This window comes from Leuresthes tenuis, unplaced genomic scaffold, assembly GCF_036924035.1.
Source record: "Leuresthes tenuis unplaced genomic scaffold, fLeuTen1.0.hap1 SCAF_8, whole genome shotgun sequence".
Lineage (NCBI taxonomy): Eukaryota > Metazoa > Chordata > Actinopteri > Atheriniformes > Atherinopsidae > Leuresthes > Leuresthes tenuis.
The window spans coordinates 32800074-32824292 of NW_027325362.1; the positions used below are offsets into that span (position 1 = coordinate 32800074).

A 24219-nucleotide genomic window follows, 5' to 3' on the forward strand; every position below is an offset into this window, starting at 1 on the left:
TGTTTCGCTTCTGGCGGCGGGATATATACTGTCGATTTTCTTTGATAAGTCTATGTTTAACAAACGTTTTAGTTTAGATATCTTAGCTAATGTGACTGATTAAGCTTACTGAATCACCGAAAATAATACATTAGCTGCTAATCTCTTATTTGGGGCTTGCTAACTGTAGCTAGGAAGCAATCGTTCTGGTTTGAGAACTTGAACGTTTATTAATTTCAATGGAAGGCTCACTGGTGAAAGACAACCCTTTTCTTTTACCTCTCAACAATGAGAAAACTGTCTTCGATGGATTTATCACTGTCCTGGTAAAGCTATAAGCATACATTTGAACGATAGATGGGAAGTACAGAAATTTCACGAACGTTAATAAATCAATGTGAAATCGTCATTCATATAAAAAAACGTTATCAGTTTTTATTATTATTATTGGTTCTCACTACCACACGTACATCTTAGAACACAATGTAGTTGTGACGTCATATTTTGAAAGTTGTCACAAGGCCTTTACAAATTCGAACATAGAAAGAAACTTTACATTGTCCCAAAGTTAGTTAGTTTCTTATTATTTTTTTAAGTTAACAAGTTGGTTTCAAAGGCTGAGCCAACGTTGTGAACTTCACCGCGTCACTGCTAATATGGTCAATTAACCTAAAGGAATGTCTCTTATAGGGAAGAGACTTCAGAATGAGAATACTACTTCCACCAGAAAGACAACTGAAGCGGGCAAGGTACAAACACCTTACTTTCTGTGCTTTCTCATTACGAATTGCTGGAAATTGAGTAATACCATATGTGAATAATGAGTGCCTACTAATAAGCTCTTTTTTCTGTTTTATTCACTTCTTTAGTAACTGTTATTTTGTCTCTAGGCTACGTTGCTGTTGGCAGTTAAAACACTTGTTAGGTGAATATGAGCACATATTGAAACAGGTAAAAATTAATAATTAATTTGCATGTAGTCTTATAGTATCTACAGATGTGTTGTGTTTGCCAGCTTTGATTGAGATTGTCATTTTTACTTCCTGTTACTGCATTGTGGCAAGTGTGTGTGTGTGTATATATATATATATATATACATGTACACACATATCTGTGGGTGTGTATGTCTATACTTGTATGTACTTTTAATTCATATCGGCTGGAAAATGTCCCTATTTGTTATTTGTCCCCTCTGGGTTATTTGGATGAGATTGATATTTCACCCTGGGCTGCAAAGTTCATTATTTTAAAAGCCTTTAATCTACCATTGATTATTAAAACTGGTGGAAGCCCCCATTAATCACAGACAGTGTTTGATTTGAATGTTGGCTAAAGGAAAAAAAATAGACATTGTCACTTCATTATTTCTTCATTTCAGTCTTTTCTCTGTTGTTTTGACTTCTCACAGAGGCTGCAGCAGTCGGTTAATCTTGTCAGTTTCATTCTGGAGCTGAAGACAGTTTTGGTAAGGAGAAGGACATGCTCGTCAGCTTTGTCACAATAACACTGTTGCTTTATGAAAACAAAGTAAATGAGAGCTTCTGGGTACTCTGAATAGCCTTGATTATGAGGAACAAATGTACATGTCGATTTTGTTAGATTAATTCAAAGTGCTTTTGAGCTTGTTTAGTTGGTCAAATTAATTTTAGCTGGATTTATGTTGTGTGACTCTAGTAGAAAGACTAGATTTGATGGTGGTAAATTTGTTTAATTTGCATGATATTGTGGGGTTAAACTGAGAAGCCCTCTCTCTTGTTGCAGGAGGTGGGACTAAAGAGCCGTCCTGAATGTCGCTCCATTCCGCCCCCCAAGTATTACTATCAGCTCATCTCTGAGATGGAGATCCTTGGGTGGGACAAGTAAGTGGGCCATGAGCGTTACTAACACATTCTCTGAAAACAGGTTTTAAAGGAGTATTAGCTCCTTTGCTTTTCGTTGTTAGGGAAGTCTGCTATGACCATCACATTGGCCAGCTTTATATGTCAGTGGAGTTGTGTGTGCTTTCTTTTTTTTTTTTGTCCATTTTTTAATTAAATCAATCAGTATACTATCCACTAGTAATTTGCTAAATACTTTTTTAACTTAAAATTCTAAGATATTCAAAGCTGTCCATTTATTTGAAGTGTAGTTGTGTGAAGTAAGTTTACAATGTTGTACTTCAGTGGAAAAATAAAAGATAGTTTAACTGATGAAAAATGTAATGCTTATCGGCTTTAGTTTTAGCAAGTTCACCTAACAAAAAGGCACTTTAGGGCCAAGAAGTTTGAGGAAGTCTGAGGGTTACTGGGGATAGGGCATATATACCATGGCTCCAAAGGCTCCAAAAATCAGTAAAAGCTATACTCTCATCCACAGCAATGGACTGGTCATCCAGAATGGTGAAATCAGTCACCCTTTTTTGTAATACTTTTTTGTTTTATTGATGTTACATGGAAATTACTTTCTTCTCTTTAAGTCTCTTCCAGTTTGAATTGCCTTTGCCCAAGTTAGCTGAGGGAACTCCTTGTTTTCAAGTGTTTAAACTTTAAGCATCTAAATATGTTTAATGTAGCTCTGCGACTATGACCTCACAAAAATCCTCGAATAACATCCATTACAAATGGCTGTTGGTTGCTGTTGTTACCAGAATCCTGCACACTATGCTGGAGTAGTGACCATTTACTTTATTTTAAAGATTGCTGTTGTATCATTATTATTGAGACAGATTAAGTTAATCAAATTCATGCAGTTCTATGCAACGTCCACTGAGTGCTCCTTAAAGGAGTATAGTCCAAAAGAATAATTAAATATGTAACTTAAACAGGGAAAAAGCCACAATTCAAATCTGGCTCCCTAAAAAAAAAAAAAAAAAAAAAAAAAAAATTTAGTTTACAAAACATAGGCTCATATTTTTACTTGGTTAAATTGAAAATTATCATCAGGGTGAAGTCCATGAGATTTCTCTTTTAGTTTTGAACTTAGATATTATATTTAGCTATGATATTTAGCTACAGTAGAACCATAAACTACAGAATCAATCCTCATTAATAGCTAATTAAAACAACTGTTTTGTCTTTCAGAGGAAATCAGATGATAGTAGAACAATCATTTTCTTTTAATGGACCTCATGTTAACATGGTCCCTGGACACTGAAAGTAATTTGCCTGTTGAATTGCTATTTGATGGACTGATGAGCATCTTTCATTCAGTGATCTTAATATCAGTTCTGTGGTTTTTCTTTTCTCTGAATAACCTTTTTGGCCCCATTACACACTCACATTTAATGGCAAAAAAAAATCACAACTTTCAAGAGCTCACACAATTGACACAAATAGAACTTACATTTGAAAATACCATACTTTTTTACTTTATTTACTTTTCCCAGCAGTAAGATTACCCTGCTGTGGTGTGTATATGAACAGAAACCTTTAGTGTTTTAAATCTGTACTCTGAGTGCTGATGTAGAATGGTGTGAATGTGTATTTAAGTGTGATTGTCTCACAAGGGCCTGCTGTGGGGTTGTTGTTATATAGGTTTGGTATGTATATATATATATATATATATATATATATACATATATGTATTTATTTATTATATTTTTGTGAATTTTGGGTACAAGGAACAGGAAGGTTACTATAAGGGCAATTAGAGGGAGAAGGGGTATGAATAAATAAGTTTTGCTTCTTCATACCCCTTTTCAGACAATCTGCTTTAATTAATGTCACACCTGAAGGTATGAATACTTACAAGTTTATTCAATTGGAAATTTTGTTTATGTTATTAGTTTCTATTTATTTTCAAATTTATATATGAATTTACAATGCGATGATGAGCCAGTATGGTGTTACGGTTAGGAAGCATTATACACAGTGGGCCTCCTTCTCCAAAGCACTATAAAAGCAATATAAATGAGGGTTGGGCACTTTTATTGTCATAAAACCTGTTGCAGTTTTAGATTTAGCATCCTAAAGATTCATCAGATGGAGGTGTGTTTCTTAAATGACCAAATGATCATAGTGGAAATTAGTGCACCTCACCATCAAATAAGGGCAAGTAAATGCACTTTCTTGCAGGGTAACTGAGATTGTAATATTTTCAAGAATTCCTTAGTTAATGTAAAGTTCATCTAGATAAGGGTTCAAATGCTAACTCTAGCCATGAGCTAATGGCTTTTTTTCCATTAAAAGGTACTGTACAATACTGTTCAACTCAGCACAGCTCTTCCATGCTTTTTTTTTCCACTGTAGACAGTGTCCCCTCAATATAGGCACGATCAATCATTTATCATTTCTGTGCACATAAAGCCGTAAAAACACAGAGACAAGACAATTTTCTGTGTGAGTTTATGACATTGCATTGATTCAGCAGGCACTTTTAACCAAAACAAGGGAAGAGTATAGAGAATGTATTGTTCTGAATGAGTCTACAACAGGCTTTCAGTTCAGAGGAACTTGAAAGTTTTGGAAGTGACCATACACTTGAATGCTACAGAAATATTCAGTCAGCAGAGAAAAAAGATTGATCTGTAAATCCATACCCGCCTTTAATAAATGTACTTGTGTACTTAGTAGTCATGCACATACTATGTGATTAATGCTCACAAATTATATATATGGGATTTATATTATAAATTGCATGCCAAACTTCCAAATGTATTCGTATATGTAGAACAAGGAAGTTTGCTGGCGTATGCTGCTGCAAAGATATACGCCCACAGGTGTGGATTCTTTCTTACTAATCAACAGCCTACAGTATTTCCATGTAACTGTATAGAATTGGTTTGGCTTACTTGAAACATCTGCTGAGATAGTACCAAAAGTGTTGGTCAAATGGTATTATCTCAAATGGAAAACAAAAAATGGCAAAGACAAAAAAAAAAAAAAAAGTACCATGTTATGGAAAACACTAAGAGTGTCACACAGCACAGGGCTGCTTTTAAATCTATTTCAAAATATATTTTTAATAGGAAGGCAACCTTTTAACAATTTCATAACTCGCTTTACTTCAGTTTTATTTATTTAAAATGCCATGTCAGCACACTTTACATCAAGAGAAACCTAAAAATTCCCTTTAAAATGAAGATCTCTTCCTAATAGTAGCAGATTCAGGCCATCAGCTTTTGCTGGTTTGGTTGGAGGGACATCATGAGTGAAAAAAAAAAAAAAAGGAAATTAATACTTGGAGGGTTGATTGGATTAGACATATCTGCAAACAGAGATGCCTGCACAAAAAGGGTAAAATGCATTAATAGCATCCATTTTTTTCCCCTTGTCCTGTCCAGCATTATGGCAGCAGAATTGTAGTCTGAATACCTTTTCAAACAGATTTGCTTTGCCAAGGCAAGTTTTATAAATGTAAAGCTCCCCTTGATGCCCATTTATTTATTTCTGTTTACAATATATAACATGTAATAGAACTGAACCGGACCGGGGGACAAGGAAAGAAGAGGAAACGGAACAAAAATAGAAACAAAAACCAGACAACCAGCTGCTACACCTGTAAAAAACAAAACAGACAACAATCCATGGTCTCTGTTGCGAATCCAGCCTTAGAGCCACCAGGAGCACCTGAAAGCAGACAAGCAGAGAAAAAACAAACAAACAAAAACAAGCACAAGAAGCGGCAATCGCATACAACACAGCTGTGGATATAGATGACCTGAGACGACATGATAATACATCACCTGCTTAGCGACCATGCTACTGGACTAATGAATGTGTGGTGTGTGTGTGTGTGTGTGTGTGTGTGTGTGCGTGCGTGCGTGCGAACATGCAACACCCATGGCACAGGACCTACATGATAACCGTGCTTAGTTATGAGTGTATAAGTGTACAGGGCCACAATCCACAGCCCCCCCAAGCAATCAGAAGCAGGCAGAGAGGGCCACAAGACCCAGGCCACCAGCAGCCCCCACGGAGCACAGAACCAAGGAAGCCCATCGCAGGGACAACCACGCATCCACCCAGAAGACTGCAGAGGAAGCCCCCGGACAGAGCCCCCATAAGCATAGGGCAGAGGCCTCCCGGGAGCCAGGGGCACCAGCCCACCGACCCCGCCAGGCCCCAGCCGCCCAGACATGGGCCGTGCACCGGACCCGGGCCCCAGGGGCTCGAGCGCCCCCAAACCCCCCGGCAGAGGCCCCACCCAATACCCGGGAGGGCCAAGAGCCCCAGACAGCCACACAGTGGGTCAGCGCCTGCCCCAGCGCCCCTGGCCAAGTGCCCTGGGAGTCAAGACGTGGGTGAAGTCGCGAGCAGCGGGGAGAGGCAACGCCGCCCCCCCATCGGGAGAAGCACAGGCAGGCCAGGTGACAGCAAGTCCCAGACCCAATCATCACCACACACACTTTCACGTCCCATACATCCACACGTCCTCCCTCCCTCGACTCCGCTGGGGTGTAGCGCGGCGGGCACACCAGTGGGCCAGCAGCCCCCCAGCCACCACAGACCCTGAACCAGCAGAACAATTAATTAATCCTCCTGGCCCCTCCCGCCCCGAGCAGCAACCAGGAAGCAGGGGTGTGAGAAGACCCCTCCCCTCACCCTTCTGGCTCTTCAATATTTTCTAATAGTGAGCGATTAAAATTGAGGGGCAGCCAACCTTGTAGAACTGGAAGCGCGGCCCTCTGGGCAGCCTACATACCCAAAGAGCCCCGCCCACCAGATGCCACTCAGCTACTCTTCCCCCGGAGAGGGCAGCCAGAGACTGGCTGCAATAGGCATCCCCGCTACCTGGGACCCAACACAGGGCAGGAGGGCCTGATGTCCACCAGGCCCATCCATTCTGATGTAATGTCACTTGGTGCCCAAGGGGATACATCTCAATGTGGAGGTTATATCTTCTTATTGAAGCTGTGATTAATGATGATTGATTACTACTGTGACTTAATATTGTTATGGGCACCCTTCTCTGTGAATAGATGGATTGATTTATAGTGTATGTCTGTGTATTCATCTTCAGGATGCTCTTCCTCGACATGGAATTCCAAACATTGAAACTTAAGGCAGAGGACACTCCTGGACGGCAGCACATTCTCACTATTAAACTCAGGACAAACGTAAGATACATATACACACAAAAATGCACAAGGACAGGATCATTTAAAAAAAAAAAATCACACATTTTTCATCCCACAGCCAGTCTAAATCACAACATGCTGACTTCATCAATTGCATATGGTGATGCTGACTTTGCTGATAGCAAATCTGTGATTTACATCTGTGCCTGCAAATCTAGGTCAAACTGGAAAGGATATGGTAACCTGGTGTGACTGAGATGTACACCGACGCTTTACCTGATGTATGGGAAATGCATGCAGGTGGAATGGCAAGGAACACTTAAATGTCATATTTTACTAATGTATAAAGTAGATTTCTGAATCATAACTCGATACAAAGCATCTAATAGCTTGAAGTGGAATACCTCATCCTGGGGTTGCATACTTTGGGCATGGTGTGATAGTTAGGTGGTGCTGAAATCCTCCAGGGACAAGGGAGGGTTTTGGGATCCCATTCTGTGTGCCCACCTGGCACTCTTTACCATGCTGGCACCAGGTAAGAATAGCTCAGAGTCCTCCATGCCCCCAACTTCCTTCTCCAGATCCAGTGCCAGGTCATCCCTCACAAGGCACAGCTTGGAGAGAGGCAGCGCTGGCACCATTGCATGGAGGCTTGGAAGGTAAAGTAGTGAGAGAGAACTGGGGAAGGACAGAGAGTTTTGTGAAATTGAAGGTGAACAGAGAGAGGATGTCTGCCTCATGTGCTAACCCAAGTATCTTGTTAAGCTATTGATGGGGGTGGTCAGAAAATTCCTGATAAATTTTCTGGTAAATTTGCAGAAACTTTTCATTGGGACTTTAGTTCAGTAATTTTGGAACTATACCTCCACACATCAAATGGTGTACGTGGCATACACTAATGCAATGCAGTGCACAGATATATAGATAGCCGAAGAAATGGAATGGTCTTAAAAATATTTTACAGCTGATGTTGAATAAAATTTTGTATGGTCACAGAAAACCATTTATCAGGAGGTAGATGAAACAGCATCACTATTTAGATCACTTGGACCATGATAAGATATCTTACATTCAACATATCTGATTAACAGGTTAGCTGGCTACTGTATTTAACACCGTAGATCAAATTAATCTACCTCATAGGATCATCAAAACTTACTGGACTTAACATAGTCCTTGGGCTCAAATGTGGCTTCAATAGTCTGTCTGTGCTGTGGGCTCAAAAGAGTAGCTGTAGTAGTTCAGACTTCAGGAAACCATCTGTGCTATTTGCCTGTGATTGAGGAATAGCATGGCCATAGAAGCTCCGAAACTTCTAACTGCATTTGCGTCAAATCTGAGTAAAATTTGCACCAAAGCAGCTCAATTTTTAACATCACAAAGAGATAAAAAATTTTAAAAATATATTAGAAACTAGAAAAAGCTGTTCCTGTGAAACAGCAGTGAGAATGCTGATGAGCTGAATGGGGATGACCATGCTAAAAAAAAAAAAAAAAAAGCTGCAAATAGGGAAAATTTTACAGAAAATTGACTCAAGTCTCAAAACGTCTGAAAGGTATTTTTGAAAGGACCTGGAACTGAAAGGTATTTGTGAAAGGAGCTCGAGCTGGATGAAGGCAGAAAACTACAGGAAAGAGAAGAAAAATGCAAAACGAAAAGTGAAAATGTCAGTTACCAGGGGACTTACCACACAGACGCAGGGTTGAATGGGTTCCAAGAGGGTTTATTATTTAACAAAGCACACAGAGCACAGCAAGGCAGGGTGATCTCCCGGCAGAGCAAAAGAAATGGCTATGAAAACCTAAGCGCTCTCCTCAGTAACTACGCAGAGGAGGAGCACAGCTATGAAAGTTAACAAACATAAAACTCTCCAAACTGGGAGGAAAACAGAAAAGCTATGAACGCTTAACAAAACAAAGACACGCTCTCCTAACGAGGCGGATTGAAACAAAAGACGCACTCTTTACAAAACAGAGGCACTATGAAACTCTACCGATAAACTTAAAACTCTCCTTTAACGGAGGTGACTATGAAAAGTTACAACGAAAAATCACCCCTTGAAAACGGAGGAAAAAACAAAGCTATGAAACTTACCGTGTAGAATAAATAAACTAAGGCTATGGGTAAGAATAAATTACAAAACAAGATAGCACTACAGGAGGATCGCTCACTGCAGACTCGTGGATCGAGGCTTGACACAAAAGGTTGGTAATGATGCTCATGGGGAGAGGCAACATACTGGCACAAGACAAGGGAAACGCAGACTATTTGAACACATGAGGGACCAAGGGGAACAGGTGGAAACACTTGGGAATCAGGGAAGACAATCAGACGCTTGGCACGGGAGGAAGGGCAAGATCAGAAGGTCAGTGCTTTTTTCAAAATAAAACAGGAAATGGCGAGACAAGACATGAAACAGAACATAAACCGTGACAGAAAAATTCAGAAAAAAGAGAAACAATGCAGAAGCATTTGAATATTTAGTAGAAATTAATTTGCTGAGGTTTCAAAAGGCCTGAAATGCGTGAACCTGATGCGATATCTCGTCTCCCCTTTTGCAGAATGATGCGGGCAGGTGGCTGAGTGGTTTTTGAGCGGGTTGAGTCAAAATAACCCCAACAAAAATTGTGTTTTCAAGTAAACTTGGTAAAAAAAAGGAATTATTGGTTAAGTTTGCCCCGTGGATTTTGCTTAGGAAATTAGCGTCTCATAAAGGTAACAAAAATTAGATAAGTGAAAAAGTCTAAGTAGACTAAGTAAATAAGTGACTAAAAGGGAAAAAGGAGTCTAGAGTCTGAAAGTGTAAAATAAACTATAACTGAAACAAACAAAATAAAATAAAACAAAACTGAAACAAAAACTAAATAATGGGGAGAAAAAGACTCAAAACTACTAGACTGAAAAAGAAAACTAAACTTTACTCAAATGACTTGACTGGCAGCGCACTTTACTTTCACTGGCGAGGGCGGAGTTTCGTCACTGGTTTACATCCAATGAAATGGCGGGTTTGCCTTTGGGCGTCACAGAGGGGCTTTGATTCTTAAATTAACTTTTATAAAAGAAAAGTTGAAGCACATTCAAATAATACATTAATACCATACTTATCACACAGGCATTAAATATAAGCAATGTAAACATGAATCAGTTGACATGTTCAAACAAGAGATGACGATGGATTATGGTGAGTGACCAATAGAATTCAAAATGTATTATTCACACGGTTCATTGACTGACGGTTATGCCGTCGGTTGGACCTCCGGTTCATTGTAACACACACACATTTAATTTGCACTAATGCTGTAGTCATCATATAATAAACAGGAGAATAAAATACAGAGTGATTTTAATTCCAAGATTCGCTGTCGCGATCTGTAGATGGCACTGTGGTTCCACAGCACGACAGTCGGGTCCTACGGCGTAATATTAATTTTCCTGATGTTTTACGTACAGCGTCGTGGAAAGTCTTAAAATTATGCTTGAGCTGTCCTTTTTGGTATTTCACAGTCAGTAGGTAATTATGAGGCATATTGGTAACAGATTAATTAATCCATCTGAAACTGGCTCTGAAGCTTTTCTTTATTTTTCCAACAAGGGTCTGTCTTTTGTCCGGATGGTGAGTGTCAAGACTTAATTTACAACTCTTTAGATAAGGATGGTAATGCTCGCTCTTGGTACGCACCCCACTGACCTATCTGGTACCAAAAGGTGGGTCTGTGTTTATCCAACTCAGCTCTGTGCTTCCATAACCCCTCGGCCGGCCGAGCAGATGTTAATCTGACTCCAGAATCTTTCAAAGGTGGAAGGTCCTTGTTTAGAATGTTTTTTCACTCCGTTTCTTGTGATTGTAAATTAGGGGGTTTGTTATTTTGAAACCACTCCCAACAGATCAAAGAAAAAGGGTTTCTTTGGGTCTCCCCCCCTTTTACTGGCCATCACGAGTACGCTACAGTGGCTTAAATATTTTGGAAACAGTGATGGGTTAAAAACTTTTTTTCCTGAAGAATCTTCCTATATTCTTCCACTCTGCCAGTTGGAGCCTCCACTCAACACATGAACGTTCCGTGTCATTGGAATGCATTGTAAACTCAGAAATCATCAAGGATTTTACTCAGTTTTTAAACTGTGATAGTTAAAAATTGGCTAAATATTTTTAAAAAGCTGCATTATTCAGTAAAAGCTGAATCTCTTGTGAGCATTCTAAAGTTTGAATGGTGTCTCTAGCTGAAAGTATGTTGACATAGTTAAGTTTGAAAGAGGAGGATTACAATTACAAAATACTACATTTAACTCCTCTGAATGTGCATTAGATTTTGAATTAAACTACATATTCAGTGTTAGAATCAACAGATGCACATAGGATTGTTTCAATCTAATCCTATTGAAATATGGAACCCTGTATCTTCAGATTAAATAATATGCAAATCCAAAACTTTACAAGCCCACCATGCTGGTGTTGCCAACTGAAAGTTATTGGAAATGATTAGATTTCTGTTAAAAAGACAGTGTGATGTGTCTGACCTCACGGTCATGTTTCTTCCCTTCCTATCATAATGTCTTTAGTTTAAAGTTACTGGTCATGAAGCGTCTGCTTAATCAAAATTCCAAAGAGATTTAGATATTGCAGAGATCACTCTTGGATAAAAATAAAAAGGTTGAAACAATGCAAATTATGAATAATTCTGCCCCAATATGTTGCAGTTAAAGATAAATAAATACTAATGTTTAAGAATTTATATGTAAAATTCATTCATGGTGCATTATGCCACATGGTTTTAGTGAGCTTTCAAGTGTTTAGTAAACTGATAATAATCATGTGACAAGAAATGCTTGGACAAGGGAAATAAAGCCCTTTTTACATTGATCAAAAAACCCAATAACATCCCCTAACATCTGGCTTTCGAATGCATTATCAAAGAAAACAACATCCAGGTGTACATGCTTATTTTTACAGGTAAAACTGTAGTCAAAGCTGCAAGAATGAGTTTTTCTTAACAGCAACATGTGTTTACCAACTATATCCTCTGGCTCTGATACTGATAGCAACCACTCACATACAAAAAGAGAGAAGATTAATTGATTATTTTTACCTGACTGACATCTTCTTTATCCCCAGCATCCCACAGAGGCTCCTTGGTGCTCAGCTGACCTGCCAGTCCCCCTGGTCTTCACCTGGACACCACAGGCATGTACACATGCACAGATAAACATACCTGTGCTGTTTTACCTGTTTTCAGAATTTTTAGAAATTTGGCTGGTTCCTGTCTCTGGATTCATCTGTTAATTTATTTTTTTAGTTAGTTAGTTACAGGGAAATCCAAAAAAATGGGATTGGGTAGGAAATTTCGAGAGGGCCCTAGGGTTGCTTTCGATGCACACATCAGCAACAGTGACGGGTCACATTTTCCTATATGAAAAGGTCTGCCTTTGATATATAAATATTTGTTGCTAAATACATCATGTGTAGATGCTCTGGGTTGCATCATCAATAAAGTTTCCTGGAGTGGAGTTGGAATATCCTATCTCGATAAGCTCCTAGTAGATTCTCCAGATCTGGCTCCTGCACTGCTCTGTTAGCTCCTGGTACTTAGCACGGTTCCATTCTTGTGCTTCTTCCATTCGCACAGAAGTTTAGCCATGATCGGTTGTTTGGTGCTGTCTGGGGAGGTGATTATGTCTCTGGGCATAGAGATGCCAGGGTAATGTGCTCAGGGAACCATAACTGTTTTAAAATTCACTCTCAGTTACCAGTCAGCTGCTAAAGCGAGTAGGTCATCTATAGCTGCCGCACTGTTTCATTCCTCTCCTGCCTTAATAAAGGTGATTATCCTCCACGAGCGATGTTCTTTGTTGGAGGTTAAGGCGGAGTTCACTGCACCTGCTACTGCTCCAAGCACTTGGTGGTGCCACCAACAGTGACTGCCAGAGACCTGAGCAGCTGCTCAGGATGAGTTTGAGCGTTCCTCTTCCAGAGCACACATTTGTAAGTCGCTTTTTTGTTAGTTGCTTTTGTCGCTTTACAAGCTTTTGCTTGTAAAGCAACTTACAGGTAGGCAGATAGTGTAAGGGGGTCTTGCCTAAGGACCCCTACTGGAGGTAGTACCTTTCATGCAGGGGATTTGAACCCAGGTCTCCCACATGAAAGGTGGCAATCACACTCCACTATCCACTTGTGGAGAAAAGAGTGGTCGGACACGTCGTGGTCAGCCTCTTATGGGAATTTATTGAACAGACCGTCACAGAGACATGTACATTTCAGCATACACGGAAATTCCCAATGACCTCAGTTTGTGACCTCAACTCTTTACACCTTTCTATATCATTCAGTGTCGTACGTGGCCCAAACCCAATCTCTATTCGACGCCTGCTGTCTGAGGACGCTACTGCATCTTTGTCATTATTTAGACAGGGTTCATTCTGACCTCAACAACATGTTATTCGAGCAGTGTCAAGACATAATATATGGATTGAGCAGCGTCAAAGCACAATATGTGGAGCAGTGTCAAGGCTCTGCTCTCCCACATAATTCCCCCTGAAATCACTTATTAGTGATTTTAAAAAAGAAAAAGAAAAAAGAAATAACACAAAAATAAGCTAAATTAGCTAAACCTACTAAATCAGGAGTGTTCATCATGATGCTGGGAACAGAACCTCTTTCCCAGAATAGTTCAACCTTCATTACTCAACTGATTGTTAACTCTGCAATGCGCAGATCTCTAAAGAAAGAACTATAAGTATCACGAAATTTTAACAAAATTATTCTATTAGTCCAAAAAGTGATCAACTGAAACATATCTACTGATATCTACCATATAGAATGAAATAGAATCTACCGACTAAATTGAAGTATCGCAAAAGGGAATATATGCGTGTCACAAAAGCAATGCTAAAACAGAGAAATCACACTAATAATGAATGAATAATAAAATGAATGAATAATTAAGTGACTCCACTAAAAATGACTGAAAAACATATAAAGTGTGAGTTTTACACCTCAAATCAACAAATTAGACGCTGTAAAAGCTCATCATTTCGTACCAATAATATTGAATGAACAATCATCCTTTAAATCCTTAAACATTACTGATGGGGTTTTTCGTTCTTACTAACGAAGTCCCACCTTTAAGAGAAAGAACCACACAAGAGATCAATATAAAGTTCAGCTTTTGCAAAAGGGGAGAACCGTCGCTGCTTCAGCCACAGGTGTATGTGTCTAAGCAACCAACAACAATCTCCGACTCCCTCATTGCAGCAGCCTGGTTTTATTCAGAGATAAGAAAGGGGGAAGAGCTTTACAAAACAAAGGGTTTCATAGAAATTTCAGAGCGTCGGTCGTTTACGTATGCATTTACGTATGGAGACACATCTGCCAATTAGAGGACAATCATACAAAGAGATACATCAATAAACTAGTGTGAATCAGCCATTGTTGGTTTGTAGTGTAAACTCGGGTGAACTCGGTTGACCTCTGGAAGACTCCGTCCTGAGGCATCTCCCTTTGTTCACAAGCACCCTCATTTCCTCGCCACATGACTGGAACTAATGCAGTATATGTCATATAGGATATATATATGGTATAGCGTAGGAAATGCAATTAAAGCATAGCAATGCAATTAAAGCATAGTAAGGTAATTGTAACACAGGGTATATCATGAGATAAATGTTTAAAACCCTAACAATTACCACTAAATTTGTCCACTGTTCGCAGTACATAGGAGCGAAAAACCCGTCTACTTTTGTAACTCATGTTCTTATTTACGGGAAAATTCTCTTATGGCCCCATCCCCACTTGGTGACCGACCACCTAATTACTCTTTTAGTATCAAAGGTCGCGCTCTGAACAGTTGACTGACACGAATGGCAATGGACATATGTGATTAGTTATGACTGATGATGAACATAAAATTAATACACAAATAATATCAAATGAATAACTCAATAAATCACAGTTTTGTACCATGTACAATATAGAAAATCAGAAATACTCAAACAATAATGAAAATAACATGTAATGTGGCTCATCCAATCCAGTCCCGTCACCAACTCTGGAGTCGTCTGATTCTGGCCGAACATCAGTCTGGCTGGTTCTGGAACTGCTAAGCTATCTTGGAAGTAGAAGTTACTAGCACTTCACTTCCATTAAAGAGGTCTTTACCAGCTCCTCTCCCTGTCAGGCTATCTTCGGTTCTATACATAAGGAAAGAATTTTGTGAACAGTTGGCAACCTCCATTCACTGACCAGTTCTTCCATGCGGTGGTCCTCAAACCACGCCTCGCAAGGTCAGCTGTAGTCTGGCTGCTTCCACTCTCTGTCTGAACATCAATTGCAGCAACCACCTCCTCAGAATGGGTATAATACAAAACACCCCTAGGGAGATCATTATCAGTATTGCCAATACCGTCATTCCCATCTCAAATGCCCTCAAAATCCCCCAAATCCCATCCAGATCACTCCACCACCAGTCAATCCCACCATCATTTTCCTTCAGCTCCTATTTCAAATCTTTGATTTTATTCATAGCAGTTGTAAAAGTCCCATCAGATGTAGTGTTTCCGGGTATAAGTGTGCAACATTTTTCTCCAATCATGTGGCAAACACCACCTTTCTCTGCTAATATCAAATCTAAGGCTTGTCTGTTCTGCCAAGTCATCCTACCTGTCTCATTTAGTTGTTCTTCAAAGACTACAAGCCCTTCACTTGTGTAGTTAAGAATTCTCTGTTGATTGTATATGTAGTTAATCCAATACACATTTTTGTTAATTGTGATTTATGGCAAAATAGACTCAAATTCTGCCGCCACCTCACTGCGTGCTTTGAACTCAAAAGGAATCCCTCTCGGCTGCCCTATTGCATCCAAGTAAATGTGCTTATCGATGACATAATTACCACTAGATCTTTTAACTCTCCTTTTCTCAACATCCAATCCTCGCATCTTGTTTACTCTGTCATACACTAACACTACAGATGTCTTCATCCTCACAAGTGCACAAACTGACCATTTATCCTTTCGTGATATGAACCTACCCTCTCAGCATTCCCGTTGTTGGACCGCCGCACAGTCCCTGAAAGTGTGTCGTTCTGGAACAACAACAGGCAACGCTCCTGGACACTCTGGGACACTCTGTCGATGTCAGTTCTCATGTAGTGTACCATGCCCATCTATACCACATATTCTGTGCTGCTTTCTTCCATAACCCCTCTTCCACAGATACACTGTCTCTCTATCTATAAATGTGCATGTAAGCTCCATATGTTCTTGGATTAACACAACTGCTCCATCCTGTAGTGATAATGGTATCAAGTTACTATCTTGACAAATCTTTCCGTCTTTACATCCATTCTGATCAAAAGTTCAATCTTATTTCTTTTAGCATACTGCTTTTTGTTTTTTTACATTACTTGATTAGTGGCAGCTATGATCTATTTTTATCTTCTCTTATTATCTTTTATGCTAGTTTGATCTTTTTTGTGTTTTGTGACAGTTGATGTTTTTGCTCTTGTTTTGTCATGATGTTTTTTATACATTTGAATTGTCTTTTTGTAACTGTTTTTTATTGTTCTGGATGGAAAGCACTTGTTTTGTATTTGCTTTATAAATTAAGCTTGACTTGACTTAGTTATGCAAGGACAAGACAAACAAAATATCCTAATGTTTAGGTAGGGCAGACTGGACTCTTTGCTTGATAAATAACAAGATTAATTTTGATCATCCATAGCTTGAAAAATTTACATGAATTAATAATTAATATTTGCATACATATTTTTGCACTTTATGGTATCCTTGTGTACTGTTGAGTCTCAATATAGTGTTACTGCATCACTTTACTTTCAAAAAGTCTATCAAAGAGTCGATTTCTCACAATGGCCAGCTTTTTGTTTATAGACTAGATTGTACAAAAAAAAAAACAGAAACAAACCAAAAAAAAATCTAAATGATCATGTCTAATCCTTGATTTTTATCATCTCACACCAAAAGATATCATACAGTGGTTATTCATAAAAACAAACCAAAAAACTGTCACATCGCTTTGGAGTGCTAGCTAATTTGCAGTTAACAGTTGGGGTGGCTGTAGCTCAGGAAGAAGAGCGCATATCCTTGGACACGTCATGTTCTTATGTGTCCATCAGTGTGTGAATAACACTGACACTAACGCTCTATAGGCTAAGTGGTGATTGTATGGTGGAATGTGACCAGTGTTCAGCTAGACTAAAAAAGTGCCATATAGATATAGACCATTTCCTTTGTTTGATTTAACTGTTTGCAGAGTACTCTGGAACAGCTCCACAGCCAGTTCCTGCTGATTCTATATTCCCTAACAGAGTTCTGGGACATCTTGGATGAGATTGACAGCAAGATCTGGATTTTGGAGCCAGAAAAACCCAGTCGGTCAGACACAATGAGGCGGATTGCCATCGGTATTGTTTAACACATGCAGCCTACTCTTATCACTTCTAATTCCATTTACCTAAACACTTTAAATCATATACACTGCACAATTTTTCTTTGGATGCAACCAGTTAATATTGATCATGCAAATAAGTGTCACACATACACTACTACTACAATACTTATCAGTCCAATTAAAGAGTAAAGAATGCATCCCTGTTTGTGTTAAGGAAACAACATATCCATTAAGGTGGAGGTGGATCCCAGACACCCAAAAATGCTGCCAGAGTGCTGCCTGCTGGGAGCAGAGCATGGTGGGTAGGACCTCACAGACATTCGCAATGCAAGAGTATAAGAAATGTATCTGATCTAATACACCCAAACAGCTTAAATGCTATATTATATCGTGAGAAAACCTTTAATTATGATTCAGGTTTTTATGGGTGAATTTAAGAATTACTTTCTTTCAGAAAATGCATTTGTTACTTCAAGATTGGACTACTGTAACTCCTTATTATTGGGCTGTCCCACATATTCTCTGAAAAGCCTCCAGCTGATCCAAAATGCTGCAGCCAGAGTTCTGATGAGAACTAACAGGAGAGATCATGTTTCTCCAGTTTAGCTTCTCTTCATTGGCTCCCTGTTAAATTCAGAATAGAATTTAAGATTCTTCTCCTCACATATAAAGCTCTTAATGACCGAGCTCCATCATATCTTAAAGATCTCATTGTAAGATATTTTCCTAACAGAGCACTTCGCTCCCAAACTGCAGGTTTACTTGTTGTTCCCAGAGTTTCTAAAAGTAGAATGGGAGGTAAAATCCATCAGGTGTGATGGGGGAAAATCTTTGGTGCTTCTTATGATCTCTACTCGTCTTCAAACAGACTGGTTTTGTTGACTATTGTGTGTTGTTGACTTGTCTGAGGACCTGCTTCCAGTGGCACATTTTCTTTCTCACAACTCTGACACTGCTTTGGATCCAGCTTTATATTTAAGTCTCCATCAATTGTTGGCCATTGTTTCTGTAAACCCAAGATCATGTAATTCTTTGTCTGTTGCCTAGCAATGCAACTCAGAAGATATTAAATACATGCACACTTCAGCCAACAAGGCGGGAGTGAGGCGGTGACCCTCAAATACGAGGGGTCGTGCAGAAATATTGCTTTTTGCATGTGAGAATAACAAAGTGTGAAAATGATGAGGGATCCACAGAGACAAAGCTCCCCTGTGGAACAGAAGTAGCAATGGTTCATATGTGATGCTGCTGATGCCGCTGCACCAGTCTCTTGACAAATGAGAGACAGCATTTGAGGATATGCAGAGTGCCATTCTTTTGAGACATTCCAATTTCTGAGGGCTTGCAAACAACACTGGCGAATCTCCAAGTTCTTGAAATGCGTGAAAAGAGACTTCAAATTAAATTCAAGGCATTTGTTGTTTTTAGAATTTACCAACACATCAAGTCATTCCTTTTGTTTGCAGTGGTGACACCGCTGAGGAATAAGCTGAACACTAACATGCACCTGTGGTAAGTTTCTACTCGTCATCACAAAGCTATGGTGTGGTAAGTCAAAAGAATAATTTCTTTCTACACAATTATTCCATCACAACAAAGCTATCATATTAGTATTTTGTCAGTCTCTGTCTTTATTAAGGCAGAATTATCTCTGAGCTGCTCCTTCACTCTCCAAGCTCATCAGTGTTATATGTTGTTGTTACTATATAATGTTATTTCAACAATTCCTTCACTTAAATACAGAACAAGATCAACTTCACCACATTTTTATCCCCCTATTTTTCTAGTAGAGAGATGCAATCAAAATGCAAGTATTTTTAATCAGATAAGTTTTTATTATCATTATATTAAAAAATATAGTTGTATATTTTTGGCTACAACTCTTACTGTAGTAGTTAAAACACTGAGAGAACAGCCTTTCTGTTTGAATAAACACTATTGGAAGTTTATTGGGCAAAACAAACCTTGAGCTTTTTCGCCTACATCCAGTTCACGTGTTGCGAATACTACAGTTCAGCAGTACGAGTCAAATAAACCCATCTTACATGTGTAATGAGACTGGCACAAACTAACCTTGCTGACATCCTTTGGCTGATAGCAAACACTGGTACACTGTCAGAACGTTTTTTTGAGGTACCCTGGGGTATTTGTTCTGGGTACCAAGAAAGGGTAATCCTGACCTGAACATCATACACTGGCTGTTTGGTATAGCAGGTTGTTTTTAGCAAACAGGAACAAATAACATTAGTCAGTACTAAGGAGAATTGCTGAATAGGACTCCACTGTAAAGGTTTGAAAATGAGGCTAAGATTGTAGGCTACAGTATAACTCAGTGTATTCATTAACTGGGACAGAAACTGGAATGTGTTGGAACTTGCCAGAGCACCTTAAGGGTTCTAGGTTTTCTTCAGCATGTGAGTCATACAATGATACTTACCAGGCCCATTTAGTGATATATTTTAAGTTTTGATGTTTGTATATTTGTTGGTATTTATCCACTGGGATTGTCAGTATATTTAGTAGCACTCTTAGCATTAGCGGATTCCAGTTCACTAATAAAGTTCAGCAATAAATTCGCCAGTTCACCTGCTCAGAAAGCCATCTGATTAGAACTCAAGGACTTCAACTAAACATGATTACTCCTCATTTTTATTCTAATTTCACTTAAGAAATTCTCCCTCCACCACTGCTCAATCTGAGGCACCAAAAATGCTTAAAATTTTCTCTGTCTCTGAATCATCCTCCTGTGTTTTTGCTATTTTGCATGTGGTTAATTAGAGTGTGAAGGAGCTGTCTGGTCTGCCTGCAGGAACCCGGACTCCAGTGTCTTGCACAACCTCCAGGATGTTTTGGAAATTGAATTCCCATCGCCAGACACCCACGAAAAATCTGTATGTCACACATTTCAAGCGTCCATTCCCATCAAGATTAGCTTAGGGAGCTGTGCGTTGGGTTTACATCAATACATATATTCTCCTGTATGTCTGTTTGAACTTCAGCTTAATGAGGGAAGATATACAGTACTGGCTATTTCGTTTACGTTGGGTTGACCAGATGCTGATTTTTAAAAAAAAAAAAAAAATTTTAATGAGGACAGGAGCCTCTCATTACACCAAAATGCAAACGAGAAGAGAGTGTGTGTGTTTGAGGTGTAATTGTAGAACTGGAAATAGTGAGCAAGAAGTGGGAGTTAAAGGGGAACTCCGGCATTTTTAAACGTAGACCTTATTTCTGGCATGAAATACGTTTATCTACTCACCGAGAACAGTTTGGTGAAAGTCGGCGTCCTTCGGAAGATATTTAGATTCCATATAACGGAGTGAAAGGGGCTTAGACGATGCAGCCTCTAAATACGGCATTATCTGTCTTTATTTCTCCAATACTTTAAGAAGAATGAATGAATGAATGCGTACTATTGCACTGTTAGTTCATAGCTGCAGTGTTGTTGTTACTGCCGGCTATCAGGGGCTTATAGACTCGTCTACTGGGATGATGTCATCGAAGCCCGCCGCTGTAAAGGATGATGTTTGGTTTGAAGTTTTTACTAGTGGGTGGTTAAGCATTAAGCGGTTACAAAGACAAAAGTAGCCTTGGAGGATGTTAAAAACCATGCATTTCTTTTCATGTGTAGAATTTCAACGTCGAGTGTGGCATCTGTTATTCCTATCACTTTGACACTGCCATCTCTGATCAAGTGTGTAATAATCGTCACTGTGGCCAGCCCTTCCATCAGGCCTGTCTGTATGAGGTATGGACTATAGACACGCACACAAAAATATTTTCTTATTAACTGGAAAGTTTATTCATTAACATTTCGTAGCACGTAGAACCAGAATCTAACTTTTAACCAATAAACCAATGAGACTGCATACTGAGATTGCTTATGAAAATCTGATATAAGTGGCAGAAGGACATTATGAAGTTCCAGTAAAAGCCCGCACTGCATCAATGTGTTGGTATACACTTGTAGACTGCAGTTAGCAGGGTACACAGAAGTATGCCAATATGAATGACACATCACATTCAAGGTAATTATTTGAAGAAGTAGTCTTTCTTTTTCAGTGGCTGAAAGCACTTCCCTCCAGTAGGCAGAGCTTTAGCATTGTTTTTGGAGAGTGTCCTTACTGCAGCAAGGTATGTCTACGCCTCAGTGTGACTGACACAAAGCAGCACCCCAAAACATTCAGCACATTATATTATTACAGCTCTATATATTATACACTCTTTTCTTCTATGAGCGACAACATTCATATGCTACATTCATAGACTTCTACTGATCCTTCTGTGAAGCAGAATGTCCAAATACAAAATAACTGTTTTATTGGTGCTTGTGATTACCGTAAATTCCGGACTATAGAGGGCACCTGAATATAAGGCGCAAAAAAAAAAAAAATCCATTTTGTAATTGTATGGGCCGCACCGGATTATAAGCCGCGGGTGTCCATATTGTAATATGAGATATTTACACAGAAAGACAGATAAGGATTTTAAAATTTTTAATTAAATGCGTATGGTAACATAAACAAATACATAATGCAAAAGCTTGTTTTCCCGAATAGTGCCTGTAACACCAATGGTTTTTAACTTTAATACCGATCAGTAACGCACAAATACTGGGCGTAAATGCTTATATTTTTTTTCAAACAGCGCCTGTAACGCGGCTGGTAAAGAATAAAAATAAAATAAAAAGACCGTAGTTTGTTTTCCATGTTGAGGGTGAGTACAAATGACCGATTTACAATAGTTCGGTAGCGTAAGTGTGCTTGATTTATCGTACAATTTCATTGGACCACTGTGAACTATTTGTTCATTTTATTGGTCTAATGTTACGAGGCAAAATGTTTTTGGCGGCATGAAAAAAGAAAAAAAAGAAAAAGACATATATTGGCCACACCGTATTATAAGCCGCGTTGCTCAAAGCCAGGGAAAAAAGTAGCGGCTTAAAGTTCGGAATTTACGGTACTTTAAAAAAAAAAATCTATATTAAAGTTAAAATTGAGCATCCACTTTATTTAATTTTTTTAATACAGTGAAATTGTTGCATAAAGCTACATTTAACTTGACAAATAATTTATGCTTTATAAAATGATGGTTCTCCTTCTGTTTCAGCCCATTACAGTGAAAATGGCATCCCAAATGTCGTAACAGATATTGCTTTTGTTGGCTCCATCTCCACTTTGGGAATCTCCTTAAATAGGTGCTGTTAAAAGACTTGCACATCTGCTACCTGCTACAAGTAACTTTTTATGTTTAAAGGGGTTTAAATGTAGTTTGGATAAACACCCAAACAGCTGTAAATAAAATAAAGACACCCAAATAAACAAACCAGGACATGTATTTGTCTCTTTGTGTGGGAGTGGCTTCTTGTCTTGGATCTCTAGGAACAGAACATTTCAACTCACAAAAATGATGCTCACAACAGAGCTGACTATTCCATGACTGCTGATGGCTGTTACCTGCTCTGTGATGAAGCCTTTCATCCCATTCTTCACTGTAGTCCATGTGTGCTTGCCTCTTACTGTGACTTTGCATCCATATATGTTCTCTTCTTTGTGGGTAGAGTTTGTGTCTCACAAATGTCAGATAGTCTGTTTTCATGCTGGTCTCTTTGGATTTAGTTCTCTGTTACAAAGGGTAATTCAAGCGTTTGCTCTTTAACAACAGTCAGTATATGAGATAAAATATTGTAGTGCCTATTGAATGAATGAATTTCTTCTTGATACCACGAGTCCAACTAAGATGTAATGTGTAACTAAAATGATCAAAGTTCAGCAAAGTCATACATAAGGAGTCTGGCTGCCAGTGATTTGGCTTTATACCTGTTTGGGCTGAGTGACAGTGCTCTTTGGAGGACCTCTCAGATATCTTGCAGGAATGTGTTTGGTTCTGACATCCTCCTCTTCATCATCTTCCTCCTTTTCACCATTATCTTCTTCATAACTACGTACAATTCTTGGCCTCAGTGATCTTATGACAGCAGGTAAGTCATTGTCCCTCTATCAGCAAACATGGGGGAAAAAACAGTAGTATTATGAGGGGGAGATTCACATTGAGTTTAGCTACTACTGTAGCCTTGGTGCTCTGCTGTGTTTTTAAATCGGTATAAAAGCTAAAGCACCATTTCAGAAAGAGCTGACAGACTGTCCGTCCAGCATCTGTTAAAACCCTCCTACAAAACATCCTGATGAAGTAATGATGTCACAGAGTGATCATTTCCAGCTTTTCCTGATATTCAAAGAAATTCCTCTAACTTTCATAAAGTTTAACTTAGAGAAACAAATTATACCTTAAAAAGTAGGAAAAGTTGTCCTCTTTCTGCTAATATAACTACTAAAGAGCTCACATTGACAGACTTTCAGCTATGAGCCTTGAAGTGAGAGAAACCTTTCAAATTCTCTCACTAATGGCAATGGAAAGTTTGGTATGACACCAGAGACAGCTTAAAATGTGTTCAACACGCTGCCTTTTAAAAAATCTTTCACTCCATTTAAATAAAAACTACATTAGTTTTTATTTAAATGGAGACATGTTGGCAAACGCTATTTCACCACACTGCACTTAAAGTAAAACCAGGAAGTCCACCTCAAGTGTATCAACTTAAAGTAAATTAATTTAATATACTTTTATAGGGTTTGGGTGTCTTTATTCGTTGGGCCGTTGTACCGAAGTGAAAATGTACAATTTCACATTTAATTGCACTATATCACATCTCCATTACCATCACCACTGCTGTTTCTGTTGTCTATGGAAGCATTTCCCAGTAGACCTGAGCAGCCTGTAGAAAAGGAAGTCCTCTTTAGCTGTCTTAACTTAAAATCTGAGTTTTTAGTGTTTTTATTAGT

At 38.9% G+C, this 24219-nt stretch overlaps 2 protein-coding genes across 5 annotated transcripts in view; one reads left to right on the plus strand and one right to left on the minus strand.

Moving 5' to 3' along the window:
• On the plus strand, positions 1-22565 carry fancl (FA complementation group L). Of its 2 annotated transcripts, XM_072391515.1 has the most exons (14): positions 1-305; positions 670-728; positions 870-930; positions 1388-1444; positions 1741-1838; positions 6919-7015; positions 12090-12158; positions 17240-17390; positions 17592-17675; positions 18844-18889; positions 20187-20268; positions 21009-21125; positions 21440-21511; positions 22487-22565. In XM_072391515.1, exons 1-14 carry the CDS (start codon positions 219-221, stop codon positions 22520-22522), a joined length of 1116 nt encoding a protein of 371 aa, XP_072247616.1. In that variant the 5' UTR covers positions 1-218; the 3' UTR covers positions 22523-22565. The 2 variants fall into 2 exon arrangements, with proteins under 2 accessions (XP_072247616.1, XP_072247615.1); XM_072391514.1 differs by lacking the exon at positions 22487-22565 and having other exon boundaries at positions 21440-21794.
• LOC140313416 (serine/threonine-protein kinase VRK2-like) overlaps positions 22144-24219 on the minus strand; it is a 28968-nt gene continuing 26892 nt past the window's right edge. For 2 of the 3 annotated variants that reach the window (XM_072391511.1, XM_072391512.1), the window contains 2 exons: positions 23197-23373; positions 22144-22999 (listed from right to left, as the gene is read on the minus strand). In XM_072391511.1, coding sequence (XP_072247612.1) covers positions 22628-22999; positions 23197-23373 — 549 coding nt within the window. In that variant the 3' untranslated portion in view covers positions 22144-22627. Of the gene's footprint in view, positions 23374-24219 lie in introns of all 3 variants that reach the window. The other variant, XM_072391513.1, reaches the window with a different exon arrangement.